This window comes from Sceloporus occidentalis, unplaced genomic scaffold (assembly GCF_023333645.1).
Source record: "Sceloporus occidentalis isolate IW3139 unplaced genomic scaffold, rSceOcc1.0.p SCAF_3, whole genome shotgun sequence".
Taxonomy (NCBI): domain Eukaryota; kingdom Metazoa; phylum Chordata; class Lepidosauria; order Squamata; family Phrynosomatidae; genus Sceloporus; species Sceloporus occidentalis.
This window is the reverse complement of record NW_028316983.1, coordinates 2,001,932-2,014,985: the sequence shown is the minus strand read 5'-3', so window position 1 is coordinate 2,014,985 and position 13,054 is coordinate 2,001,932. Positions and strand designations below refer to the sequence as shown.

Sequence of the window (13,054 nt, the reverse complement as noted above, 5' to 3'; positions counted from 1 at the left end):
GTTCTCCCTTTTCTGACAATATTTCTTCCAGCTGGTGGGATCCAGCGGATGCAAACGCTGCCTTGGAGAGCCCACATGATTCCCACCATTGAGCTAAACTGCCTGACAATAGTAGCTCTCCAAAGAAGGGTCTATTCCCAACCTTTACCTGGAGATGCCACAGTCTTGAACCTGGGACCTTCTACATTCCCCATCACAGGGCATGCATTTTGTCTGCAAAAGATCTCAGATTCAATCCTTGGAAAAGACAGGTTTAGAAAGTCCAAGATAGCAGGGCTGACATCAGCCACCGGGAGAGATTGGGCTAAATGCTATTGCTAGTCCTAGTAAAACAGAATTAAATGCATTTGGTGGCTAAAAGAAAAGACATCCCAGCCTTTCCCAAACCCTGGTTAGCCTTGTCTTGAAAAGTAATAATGAAACTTATGGGATCTTTAAGACCAACAGGTTTCTTTTACCAGGAACTAAAGATGCACCTCTTCAAATGCATAAAGGAAAAGAGATTTAAAAAAGACATCTCCCCACCGCTTCCTTCTCTCAGCTCACACAAAAAGGCATTGCAGATGCAGACTTGCAAAAGATGTTCACAGGGCCCTTCCAGACATAAAGCTTAGTGTGTCTGGAAGCTTGTCTTAGCAACGTTGTGCCTCACAACATAAAACTGCTTAGCTATTGCTGTGGGAAAACCAGACAATCTTTTGCATTGCTGTTACAATTTGCTGGAGGGAATTGCGTTCCTTCCTTGCAAACTGCTAACAAAAATGGTCCAGTGGTCTCTGAGGGATTTTATATTCTAAAATAAAACTGACCCAAGGGACACAAAATAGAAAGAGTGGGTGGATGAGGAACGGAGAAGGGAGGGATGTGGAAAATTATACTGGTTTCAGCTGATGTGAAAAAAGAAATCAACACATGACATCTACATTTTTGTCATGTTGCTAAGGCAATGCTGTCTGAACATTCCTTCCCTCAAAAATTGTAAAAGGTCCCTGGGGCAGATTTTTTTTTGTACTTTGCAGCTACTTGCTGTGTCAAAGCCTTTTTGGTTTCACCAGGGTTTGGGAAAGTAACTTTACCAAGCTCTGGGTTTTTCCCAGTTGCAAAATGGGTCAAATACTCCAGGATGCTCAAACTAGGGACAGAACACCAAGACCTTTCCTGCAGAGAATTCAGATTTGACAGTGGAGAGGGAAGGCTGACCTTGCCCACCTAGCACTCTCTCTATTTGGACTGCAAGTCCCCCCAACCAGCTGGCTGCAAAGGAGCATTGTAGTCCAATATATTCTAGAGGATGCCCAACTGGGATAAAGATAGGGTTGCCATAATTCTGGACCTCCACACTGGGACAAATGTAGGACAAAAGTAGGACAACATTTTCAAATGTAGGACACGTTTTTTTTAAAATGGAGGACATGCAAAAAAATGATGATTTTAAAAAAATGTTAATATAAATGCATGTTTCTTAGGCATGATCAAAATGGAGGGCATTTTGGCATTGTTCCTGACAGATGGCAGAAATGTACTTCCCTTTCTGGCTAACCTCCCCCCCCCCATTCCAAACAGCATATTTGGGCATTGAAGAGGAGGAAGAGTGGAAAAGGCAGAGGAGGAGGAAGAGGAGAAGAAGAGGAGGAGGAGGAAGAAGGGGAGGAAGAGGAGGAGGAGAAGAACAGATGGAGAAGAAGAGGAGGAGAAAGAAGATGAAGAAGAGGAGGAAAAGGAGGAAGAAGGAAGAGGAAGAAGGGGAGGAAGAGGAGGAGGAAGAGGAGGAGGAGAAGAAGAGATGGAGAAGAACAGGAAGAGGAAGAAGATGAAGAAGAGGAGGAAAAGGAGGAAGAAGGAAGAGGAAGAAGGGGAGGAAGAGGAGGAGGAGGAGGAGAGGAGGAAGAGGAAGAGGAGGAAAAAGATGAAGAAGAAGGGGAGGAAGAGGAGGAGAAAGAAGAAGAAGAGGAGGAGGAAGAAGGGGAGGAAGAAAAGGAGGCAGAAGAAGAGGAGGAGGAGAAAGAGGAAAGGCTCTTTCCCCTGCCTGGCTGCCTCCGTCGCCAACGGAGGAAGCCAGGCAAGGGAATGGGGCCTCGCTGAAGCCAAGCCCCAAACCCCTGCCTGGCTGCCTCCGTCGCCGTTTTGCCCCCACCCCCGGGATTCCCCCCCCCCCCAGAGACGGAGGCAGCCAGGCAGAGGTTTGGGGCTTGGCTTCAGCCGTCCTCCAAGCCCCAGCCAAGCCTGCAGGACTCGCTGGGGGGGGAGTCCCGGGGGCGGGGCCAAACCGGGGCGGGACCGTGCGGACCCGCCCCAAATCGGGAAAGTCCCGCCCCCAGGCGGGATATGGGAAGCCTAGATAAAGAAAGCAAAGGAAGGAGAGGCTCAAGATGTCCAAGGAAAAACCCTGGGAGCTGGGGGAGAGGGGTGAATCTGCTCTGGGCCTTATCCAAACAAGGAGCTATTTAAGGGATGGAAGAAAAATAGGTTCCACAACTTGGGCCACTTCTTTGAAATAACATTTCAAACGTCACACAACCCAGGGAATCATGCCCTTTCCTTGGCACTATGAGCAGTGTTTTCCAGTCACTTTTAAAAGCTGCATTTGAAGGCATTTCTGGAAGCTCTGTGATAGGACTGTCATAGGATTAATGAATCTTTTAGGCCCCATTCACACTACAGAAATATCCCAGTGTGAAACGCTGCAAGGAGGAAGGCAGTGGCATGGGGGTCTTGCAAACGTTGGTTGACTCTTCATGCCCACATGCCACTTGCTTGAGGCACCCACCAGTTGGCCTGGAAGGAAGGCTTCTGCTGAATGCCATTTATTTTGAGTCTGTTAATTAAATACAGATGAAGGGGGGGATGCTATGGGGACTGCAGGATGCAGAAGAGAGGAGCATCTCTTCCCTCCATCAGTGGCAACACATTTTCTGAGCTTCATCTGGAGAGATGGAGGATGGTTATTGTCCTGCTGCAGCTGGAAAGGCGAAGGGGAAATGAAGGGTAAACAGTCCCTCCCCGCGTGCTCATGTCCCAATTTGCAATCCCTTCCACCAGATCTGGAATTAATTAGGGAGAAAGCAAAGTTGGGGGTGCATGATGGGCATTCAAAGGAATGCAGTGAGGAGGAGAGTATGGTGGGTCCAAGGGCTGGTTTTGCATCCCTTGTACCTACCGAGGGCTTGACAGACTGGGGGCCCCAACCCCCCAAACAGAAGAGGAGGTAGCTGGCAATCCACTTCTAGTTTTGAAAAACAGGTAATCATAGAGTTGGAAGTCTCAGAGACCCCAAAGACAGTCCAATCCAGCGCCCTTCTGCCATGCAGGAAGACACCATCTGAGTGCTCCCAGTGATGGATGGCCATCCAGCCTCTGTTTAAAACCTTCCAAAGAAGGAGACTCTACCACAATCTCTGAGGGAATGTCTTCCACTGTGGAACAGCTCTTACTGTCAGGATGTTCCTCCCAATGTTTAGGAGGAATCACTTTTCCTGAAGTTTGCATCCATTGCTCCATGCCCCACTCTCTGGAGCAGCATAAAGCAAGTTTGCTGCATCCTCAATAGAACATCCCTTCATAAGCATGGCTATCATGCCCCCTCTTAACCATCTCTTCCCCAGTCTAAGCATACCCAGCTCCCCATGTTTCTTCTTATAGTGCTTGTTGCTTGGCTTCATATAGGGCTTGTTGGTATATACAGTAAATGCTTTGATGCAGGAATTTCGTTTAAAATAGGAAAGTTATTTAGTGGTGCGGAGCTAATATTCAGCTGGTCTAGTTTTAATTTTAAAAGAACTCTAGGAGAGAAAAAGGGCAAGAAAAGAGGGAAAGTTTCCTAAAAGTGTTCTTTTCCTCTGTGCCCAGATGATTCCGTCTTCATGGAAAGCGAAGAGGCCCGTGTCGAGTATGTGTTGACTCAGCATGGCCACATCTACCAGGGGTCCAAGGACTACATCTATTCCATTCCCTGGAACTTTGGGCAGGTGAGTTTTGCCCACTCTTCACAGTTAAAGTGGGATCAAACTGCTATAGTTGTGTAGACTCATCCCAAATGCACTCTCCTGAGCTGGAGCAGAGGAAATCCAAGCCCTACTCCCAAATCCCATGTTCTGTAGGATGGAGCAACGGCAGTTAAGGCTCAGTGTGCTGCAACTGTGCTTATATATTAGTTTATTTAATGCGTTGGCTTTCTCCTCATATAGAACTCAAGGTAAATTACAGTATGGGTCAAAAATAAAGTACAAGTACAGTCAGCCCTCTGTATCCACAGATTTGAAGCCAAAGGCTTTCATGGCTGGCATCCATAGTTTTTGGTGGGTTTTTCGGGTTATGAGGCCATGTTCTAGAAGAGTTTATTCCTGATGTTTTGCCAGCATCTGTGGCTGGCATCTTCAGAGAATGCTGCCATGGAAGAGAGTTGGCTGTATGTATGTATGTATGTATGTATATGTATATGTATACACACCCACACCCCACTCACTTCCATGGCAGCATTCTCTGAAGATGCCAGCCACAGATGCTGGTGAAACGTCTTCTAGAACATGGCCTCTTAGCCCGAAAAACCCACAAAAAACCATATCCACAGATTCTTTTTCCACAGATTCAATCATCCGTTGCTTGAAAATGTTTTCAAAATACAGTGGGTCCTTGATATTGTCTGTGGTTTGATTCCAGGCTTCGCTGTGGATACCAAAATCCCTGTCCCATTATAAATTGTACATTTTAAACGATGAATTTTAAACGTAGATTGTTTCAATGCGTATCTGTCTTGTTTGTTTTTGAAACTGCTGTATGTTTTAAGTGATGTTGTGTTCTTAAATGATGCATTTTTGTCGGTCTGTTGTTGTTCTCCACCTCAATCCATGGAGAAAGGTGGGTAAGAAATAATTATTATTAGAAACTTGCCAAGAGTCACTCCAAAAAGTTTTTCACATGGAGACAATTGGAAGTGTAAATGGGGTTTATCCCGTGAAAACCATGCATTCGCAATTAAGATTTTCACATGACATTATGATTAAAGTACCATTATCCCAGGAATATCCTGTGAAAATCATGCAATTGCATGCATTTTTGATAAAGGTTTTCACATGATGTTGCGATCAAAAGCGATTAAAGTGATATTCACCCAGGAATAACCATGCAATAAACAGCAACAAATCATTCATAGGAAAATCCCATGAAAGATTTGTTGCTGTTTATTCCCTGGTTATTCCCAGGATAATGACCACTGTGTGTGAAAATCGTAATCACACTTTAATAGAAATTGCACGATTTTCACGGGGGAACCCCCTTTAAACTTCCAATTTTCTCCCATGTGATAAACTCCTTAGTCACCATAAGTCAGAAACACAACAACAACAGCAAAATAATAATAATAATGATAATGATATCCAATGCCATAGTAAAATGGTGTCCCTTATGTAAAATGGCAAAGTGAAGGTTTACTATTTTCAAGCCGTGGATGGTTGAATCCATGGGTTCAGAATCCGTGGATATGGAGGGCCAACTGTATATAACTTCCAAAATGCAAACTTTGATTGCATGGCTGCAACCCACGAAGGAAGGAAAATAACAGATTTCAAAATGGCTCGGTTTTATCCTCTTCTGGTGTTCCCCAAAACTGTTTCTTTCTATGCATTCATTCATGGATTACTTTGGTTCCTGTGATGAATATGAGCATTAGAACAAGAATGAGCAGAAATTATTTCATTGATAGCAACATCAGAACTTAATGTAAAGTTTAAATATATATAGCCTATCCATCCCACCATCTTTGAATGGGTAAAAGGTTAAGAAGCTTTTCTGAAACAAGAATTAAACTTGCAAGGTTTACAAAAAGGGAAAAGGGAACTGGATTCATTATCATGGCTTATTGCAAATTAGGATGTCTCTGTTGTCTTTTTAAGCAGTTTAAAGTAACAGGAAAAGTAACGCTCCTTATTGTGTTCTGTTGTTCAGATGTATTGATTTTGGTGAATCTGATGATGATTATAAGATGTATTTTTAAAATCTCATGAAAAGAACCACACTGAACTTCATCTCAGGGAAACAAAAAGCAGAAGTCTATCTGCTTCAATTGACTTTTTGTGATCAAATAGATCATTCCACAAAGGAAGCTCTGGATATTACTTCTTAAAAACTAATTTCTCGATATGAAAATGCTGATTCTGGAATTTACTGGACTGAGTTAGGAGAAAGGAGGAAACTCAAATCTGAGTTGAGAGCTTGGTTTACAGAGACCGAGTGGATTTTGGACCCATCAGCAAACAGGCAATAAACCACTGGACCCAAGGAAACTCTGTATCCCTTGGATAGCCCTCTTGCTGGAGTCCAAATTTTGTTATCTGTTGGCCGGGTCCACAGAAAATCCAATGCACTTGGAATGCACTTGGAGATATCTAAGCCAAATTTGGATAGTCAGAGGCTGTGGTTAAAACATGGACATTTTTAACATTAAAAGGTAGCAAAACTATCAAATAACACTACAATCATGCTGGGATAAGAAATGATCTTAGCCTGCCAGGAGAAGGAGAGAAAGAAGGGGCCGATCTCGCCTCCTGCAGAAGTGCAAAACTATGGGGTTCTACGCAGCAGTTCTGTAGACTCTTCATATCTGAAGACTTTGGGGCTCCTCAGACCGGCCACCCTTGGGGCAGAGTCATGGCATTGTGTCCACATGACGGACGCCCCAACTCTGCCCCCCATGGCGCAATGACACCGTGTGCCGCTCCACGTGGCATGCGGCATCATGACACTCCTCCAGTGCTACGTCTGTGCAATGCAGCGCCAAAGAAGTGCCATATAACCATGGTGCCATGGCTATCATTTTCCAAGGTGCAAAAAGCTCCTTTTTGTGCCCTGGCAAGGCTGGGTCAGGCTAGGAAAGGGGTGGCATTGTGACGTCCCTTAGGGGCTGTCTGTACAGCCCCCTAATCACATGAGGCCACAGAAGCAGAATTTTAATGGGATAAAAGCATCTTTTGCTGGTACGTATTGCATGTTGTTGTGTCTGTCTTTCTGCTGCTTTGCATCCCAATCATTACCTTACTGCATCTTTTCATTGACAGGCAAAACCTGTCAATGGGCTCTCACTCTGGCTGCTCTTCCATGACTGCCTTTGTGTGATAGGTCCCTTCCGATGCAGTTCTTAGGCAGCCACATGGTGTGAACAGATGTGATTCTGATCCTCTTCTTCTCTTCCACTCACAGTGATTGTGGTTGCCAACACCTTCCCAAAGCCAGCTGCTGTGTCCACATTCACACAGCAGCCAGCTTTGACAGTGGAACACACACCCTTGGAGTGTAGTGCAGTCTCCTTCTTTGGAGGTCTTTAAGCAGAGGCTGGATGGCCATCTGTCAATGGAGATGCTTTGACTGAGATTTCCTGCATGGCAGAAGGAGGTTGGACTGGATTAGGGCCATTGGGGTCTCTTCCAACTCTATGATTCTGTGAGTTTTCATCCCATGTTGTGCTGATCTATTTCTCAAAATAAACCTGGCACCTTGAATGGCTTCCTTAAAGTTTGGATTGAAACGCAGAATGGAGTCACTGCCAAGGGAGGCATCAGCCTCTGCTGGATCTAGTGACATTGCAAGACAGGGTGCAGGTCTTTCAACTCATATTGAGCAGGGAGCAAGCTTGTTTTCTGCTGCTCCAGAGACTAGAACAATGGATGCAAGCTCCAGGAAAAGAGATTCCACCTAAACATTAGGAGGAACTTCCTGAGAGTAAAGGCTGTTTGACAGTCGAACGCACTCCCTGTGAGTCTTTTGGAGCCTCCTTCTCTGGAGGTCTTTAAGCAGAGGCTGGATGGCCATCTGTCGGGGATGCTTTGATTGAGAGTTCCTGCATGGCAGAATGGGGTTGGACTGGATGGCCCTTGAGGCTCTAGGATTCTATGATCCTCTGCTTTGGCCTTTCTCTGGGGGTGGATGGTCCATGGAGAGCTTCTTTGTGCTTATCCCAGCCTTGTCCTCTGAATATCTCTAATCTCTGCTGCACAAACAGGGCTGAAGCAGTGCCTAGGCTGCCTGCCAGGTTCCCTGACCCTTCCTGGGCTTTCAGATAAGAGAAATGCTTCAGTTGGCTCCTGCTGCCAAGGCAGAACAAAGGCACAGAGGCTGTTCTCCATGGATTGGAAAATTTTACAAGCAAATGTGTTGAAAACATAGCTGAAGTTCACAGGCCTCTGGTCTTGGATCTCTCTTTTCCAGTTCCCACCATGAAGGGAGGAATCTTAGGGTAAGAGCACCACCTTGAAAAAGTCTATCCATCCATCCAACTATCTAATGCTAAGATCCTAGAATCCTAGAACTGGAAGAGACTCCCATCCAGTCCAACTCCATTCTGCCATGCAGGAAGACACCTTCAAAGCACTCCTGACCCAAACACAGTCCAAAAAGGCTAATTGCTATACAGCTGATAGCTGGCAACTAATGAGCAAGCAAAGCCATGGAGCAGCTTACAGTTCAGCACTTACTTTACTGTAGTATATACATGTCTTACATCCCAAACAAATTCAACAATATCCGAGTCAGGTACACAACACCCAGAGTCAACAAACACAGTCCAGGTCAAGAACAGAGTTCAGGAACACGACGAGGAGGCAAGCAGGGCAGAGAATCTCCTGCAACTCCTGGAGGATAGGGCTGGGCATTTACAGATCATGCAGCTGCTGCTTAATTAATTGCTGCTACTGCTGAGACCCCCTGAAGCCCTCCCTTCATTGTCTCCGCTCAGCAAAGATAGGTAAGGGTAAGGGGTCTTCTGTATCTGAATGGACAGGGCTCTCTGCCGGAGCTGGTCCTGCCCTTTGGTCTGAGATGTGTGGCTCTGGAACCTCCTCCTGCTGTGGTTTAGCAGCAGGTCCATTCTTCTGTCTCTGAGTTAGAGTGTATGGAGATGATCAGACAGGGATGAAAGCAGTAAAAGATATACTCCTGGCAAAGTAGTGCGATCGCACTGAAGATTTTCAGACACATCACATTTATCCAGGACTTAACCCATGAAGAACCAGCAATGCTCCAGCACCAAACCATTCATGGGGAAGTTTCATGGATGGTTTGTTGCTGAATCTTAAATTAGTTAAGTCCTGGATAAGTGCAACGTTGTCTGAAAATCTTCAGCACAGTTGCGTGACTTTGCCAAGAATATGCCTCCCCCCTAATTTCCCCCCATCTGAAAATCTCCTTTGTCCATATTCTGGAAGCAGGGCATGATACCTCCTGAGAGATGAGTCTGCTTAAAAACCTCCAAAGAAAAGCCTCCACCACACTGAGCATCTTCCACTGCGGAATACCTCTTTCCATCAGAATGTTTTGGCAGAGGAGGTGGCATGGATGAAGCCTTTACCTGCGATCTTCATCATCTCCACCCTGCTCCCCTTTCTTACAGTGGCTGGTGTAAGAAAGAGAGATGCCCATCCCATGGTTGTGTTAGGGGTTATTTTTCCTTCAGTCCCTTATCCCTTTTGGCTTTTGGAGGACAAGCTGGGGCTTTGCTTATCTTTCCTTCTGTCTTTTCCTCTTCTATCACTAGTTTGAAGAAGGGATTGTGGACATCTGTCTGCAGCTGCTGGACACCAACCCCAAGTTCCTCCGTAACCAAGACAAGGACTGCTCCCGCCGCAACAGCCCCGTCTACGTCAGCAGAGTAGTGAGCGCCATGGTGAGTAGCCACCAGAAAACCCACGAAATACTGGGTGGCAGTCATGGCCAGTGGCTTCCAGAGCCACCAGATTTTAGTCTCAGCTTCAAAGGAGTTGTCCAGGGTATCAAATCCTATGTCTTTACAAAGGGTTGAGCATCCATTAAATTTCAGAGTAAACCCTGGAATGGATCTGCTGCCCCACTGGCCTAGAAACCACCAGACAAAGCAAATGGTCTTCTTATGAAGTGGCTCTTCTAGCCACCATCCAAAAAGGACTCTCATTCTTCCACCCAGACCCTGAAAAAGTTATTCCTGGGGACTACAGCTCCCAGAATCTCTGCAGCCAGTATAGCCACTGTGATTGTGGGATTTGCAGCTTAACAAGTCCCTTTACTTGTTTATTTCTTAGTAAACAAATAAGTAAGTCAGTAATTTTCCCAAACTTCGGTGCAGCCATCGCTGTCACAAGTCTACCCAGTTGGGGCTCTGCACTGAGAACTAAAAATGAAATCCTGTGCCAACGACACTTAAACTCTAAAGCCTGTATAAAGTATGCAGGCTGAGAGTCAACGGCTGTCTTGTTTCTCTTTTTGCATAGTTGTGTCTGCACTATGTCAACATGGCATATAAAATTAATTGGTTTGGGATCTGAAAAGTTCAAACGTGAAATTGTTGACTCGGAATGGTTTACGATCTGGAATTCTGCAGCGTCCACCGGCTTTGAGCAAACTCTGCTTTTGTGACGCTGGTCTGCTCTGCTTCTCACAGGTGAACTGCAATGATGACCAAGGCATCCTCTTTGGACGATGGGACAACCAGTATGACGACGGGGTGAGCCCCATGGCCTGGGCCGGAAGTGTGGACATCCTGCAGAGGTGGCAGAAGTTTGGATGCCAACCCGTCCGTTACGGACAATGCTGGGTCTTTGCAGCCGTGGCTTGCTCAGGTGAGGAACCAGCAAGAGACAGAGACCACCATATTTTCTTCCTCCCTCCTTTTACACTTCTCTCCCCAGAGCTTGGCTTCCCCCCACCCCCCGCTTTTTTTTTTACTGTAGCTCCCAGAATCTCTCAGTCCTGGAAATCCACTAGGTGACCCTGGGCCTGTGCCACTCTCTCAGCCTCATAGGAAGGCAGTGGCAAACCTCCTTGGTATAAATCTGGCTGTGAAAACCCCAGCAGAAGGTGGCCATATGTCTGAGAATCAGCATAATACAGTGGTTTGAATGGAAACTCATTGGATGAACCTGAGTAAGTCACATTCTCTCAGCCTCAGAGCAAGGCAAGGGTAAGATTCAAAATAACTGGCCAAGAAAACCCTAGCATAGGTCACCACAAATCTGAGTTGACTTGAAGGCACATAACAGTGGAGACAGCATGGTGCAGTGGTTAGAGCATTGGAGTCAGACTCTGAAAGACCACGGTTCAAATCTTCATTGAGAAACACACTGGATGATCTTGGTAAGTCATACTCTCCCAGCCTAAGAGGAAGGCAATGTTGGCATACCTCCTCTGAAGAACTCCTGCCAAGGAAGCCCCATAATATTGTTGCCATAAGTCAGAGTTGACTCGAACACAGGCCACAACAAGAAGGAAAAAGGTTAAGTATGCCACTAGGCCTCCCACTGCTTCTCTTTCCTGCTTGGCTCCTGCCAGACCTCCAAGTCAACCCTGACATCATTCCTTTTGCTCTCTTCATTTTCCAGCATTGCTTCCACTCAGCAGAGGCTTGGGATTTCCTGCAGTCTGTGCAAATACACAGATTCCTACACAAAACACCCAATGTACATTTATACATATTGTGCATAAATAGATTGTGTGGATTACACAAAACCCATATTTTCTTCAGCAGAACATGCTTTCAGCACAGGAAACCACATCTATTTTTGCATAAATGAATTTTCCATAATGATCTCCCGAAGCTTAAGAACCTTGTGCTTGACTTCTTTTGCATCCCCCTTTCACTGTTGAGACACCCTTTGGCTTTCAAAGAGGTGAATATTAATTAATTTCCTCCATGTCTTTATCAAGGGGTAGAATTCCAAGATGTAGCCGTGTTAGTCTAGAAAATCAGTATGCAAAGTGATTTTGTAGCACCTTTGAGACTCACTGAAAGAAAGACGTTGGGAGCAGGAGATTTCATAGAGTCCAGAGCACACTCTGATGGTCACTAACTGGTCATAGACACAGGAAGGTGATGTTAGCCTCTCTTCCCATTGTTGCTGCTGCTGTTGTGGGCCTTCATGTCATGATCTCACTGGGTTTTCTTGACCAGCTTTCTTCAGAGGAGGTTTGCCATTTTTTTCTTCTGAGGCTGAGAGAGAAGTGTGACTTGCCCAAGGTCACCCAATTGATTTCTCTGGCCGAGTCGGGATTCGAACCCTGGTCAGAATCCTAGTCCACAGGTGGCAAACCTATGGCTCATGCGCCAGAGGGGGCGCTCAGAGCCTTTTCTGTGGGCATGCGTGCCATTGCCCCAGCACAGAGTTCTCAGAGTTCATTACTAAAAAGCCAGAGGGAGACGGCACTTTGCGATAAAAAGTGGGTTTTGGGTTGCAGTTTGGACACTCAGTCCCTAAATGGTTCTCCGTCACTGTCTAGTCCAATGTGTATCCAAAGGAGGGCCACCAAAATGGTGAAGGACCTGGACAACCATGCCTTATGAAGAAAGACTTAGGGAGCTGGGTCTGTTTAGCCTGGAGAAGAGAAGGTTAAGAGATGATATGACAGTCCTGTTTAAACATCTGAAGCGGTGTCACATTGGGGATGGAGCAAGCTTGTTTTGTGATGCAGAGACTAGAACATGTAACAATAGATGCTCAAGGAAAAGAGATTCCACCTCAACCTTAGGAGGAACTTCCTGACAGTAAAAGCTGTTCAACAGTTGAACACATTCCTTCGGAGAGTGTTGGAGTCTCTTTCTTTGGAGGTTTTTAAAGAGAGGCTGGATGGCCATCTGTTGGGGATGCTTTGATTGTGAGTTCCTGCATGGCAGAATGGGGATGGCCTGGATGCCCTTTGGGGCCTCTTCCAACTCTAGAATTGTATGATTCTAAGCCAGAGGGAGAAGGCACTTTGCGATGAATAAGTGGATTTTGGGTTGCAGTTTGGGCACTCGGTCCCTAAACTGTCCTAGTACAGTTGTAGCCAAGGGTCCGTTTAGGGGAATTTTATTATTGTTGTTATTAGCTCAAATATTGCAAGAGGAGGGCCTGCTACGACGGCCCTTGCAGAATCGTCTCCCGATGTGTATACGGAGTAGACCAGGGGATTCCAATAAATAGAGCTGAGACAGACTTTAATAACTAGATGTCTAATTTATTGAAATAGGGGAAACACATTCGCTGCGCATACACACACACATGCATTCAAGGCTCAGGAAAAGCAGGAGTTAGCATGGAATAGGATTTTAGGCATCACTGGG

The 13,054-nt window shown here is 45.8% G+C and overlaps 1 protein-coding gene across 1 annotated transcript in view; it reads left to right on the top strand.

The window, feature by feature from the left end:
- The window catches only part of LOC149315414 (protein-glutamine gamma-glutamyltransferase 2-like), a 58,985-nt gene that overhangs the window by 25,219 nt on the left and 20,712 nt on the right, over nt 1-13,054 (top strand). The window contains exons 4-6 of the mRNA XM_089513422.1: nt 3,847-3,965; nt 9,521-9,649; nt 10,400-10,577. Of these exons, the coding sequence (XP_089369548.1) occupies nt 3,847-3,965; nt 9,521-9,649; nt 10,400-10,577 (426 nt within the window). The remainder of the gene's footprint in view (nt 1-3,846; nt 3,966-9,520; nt 9,650-10,399; nt 10,578-13,054) is intronic.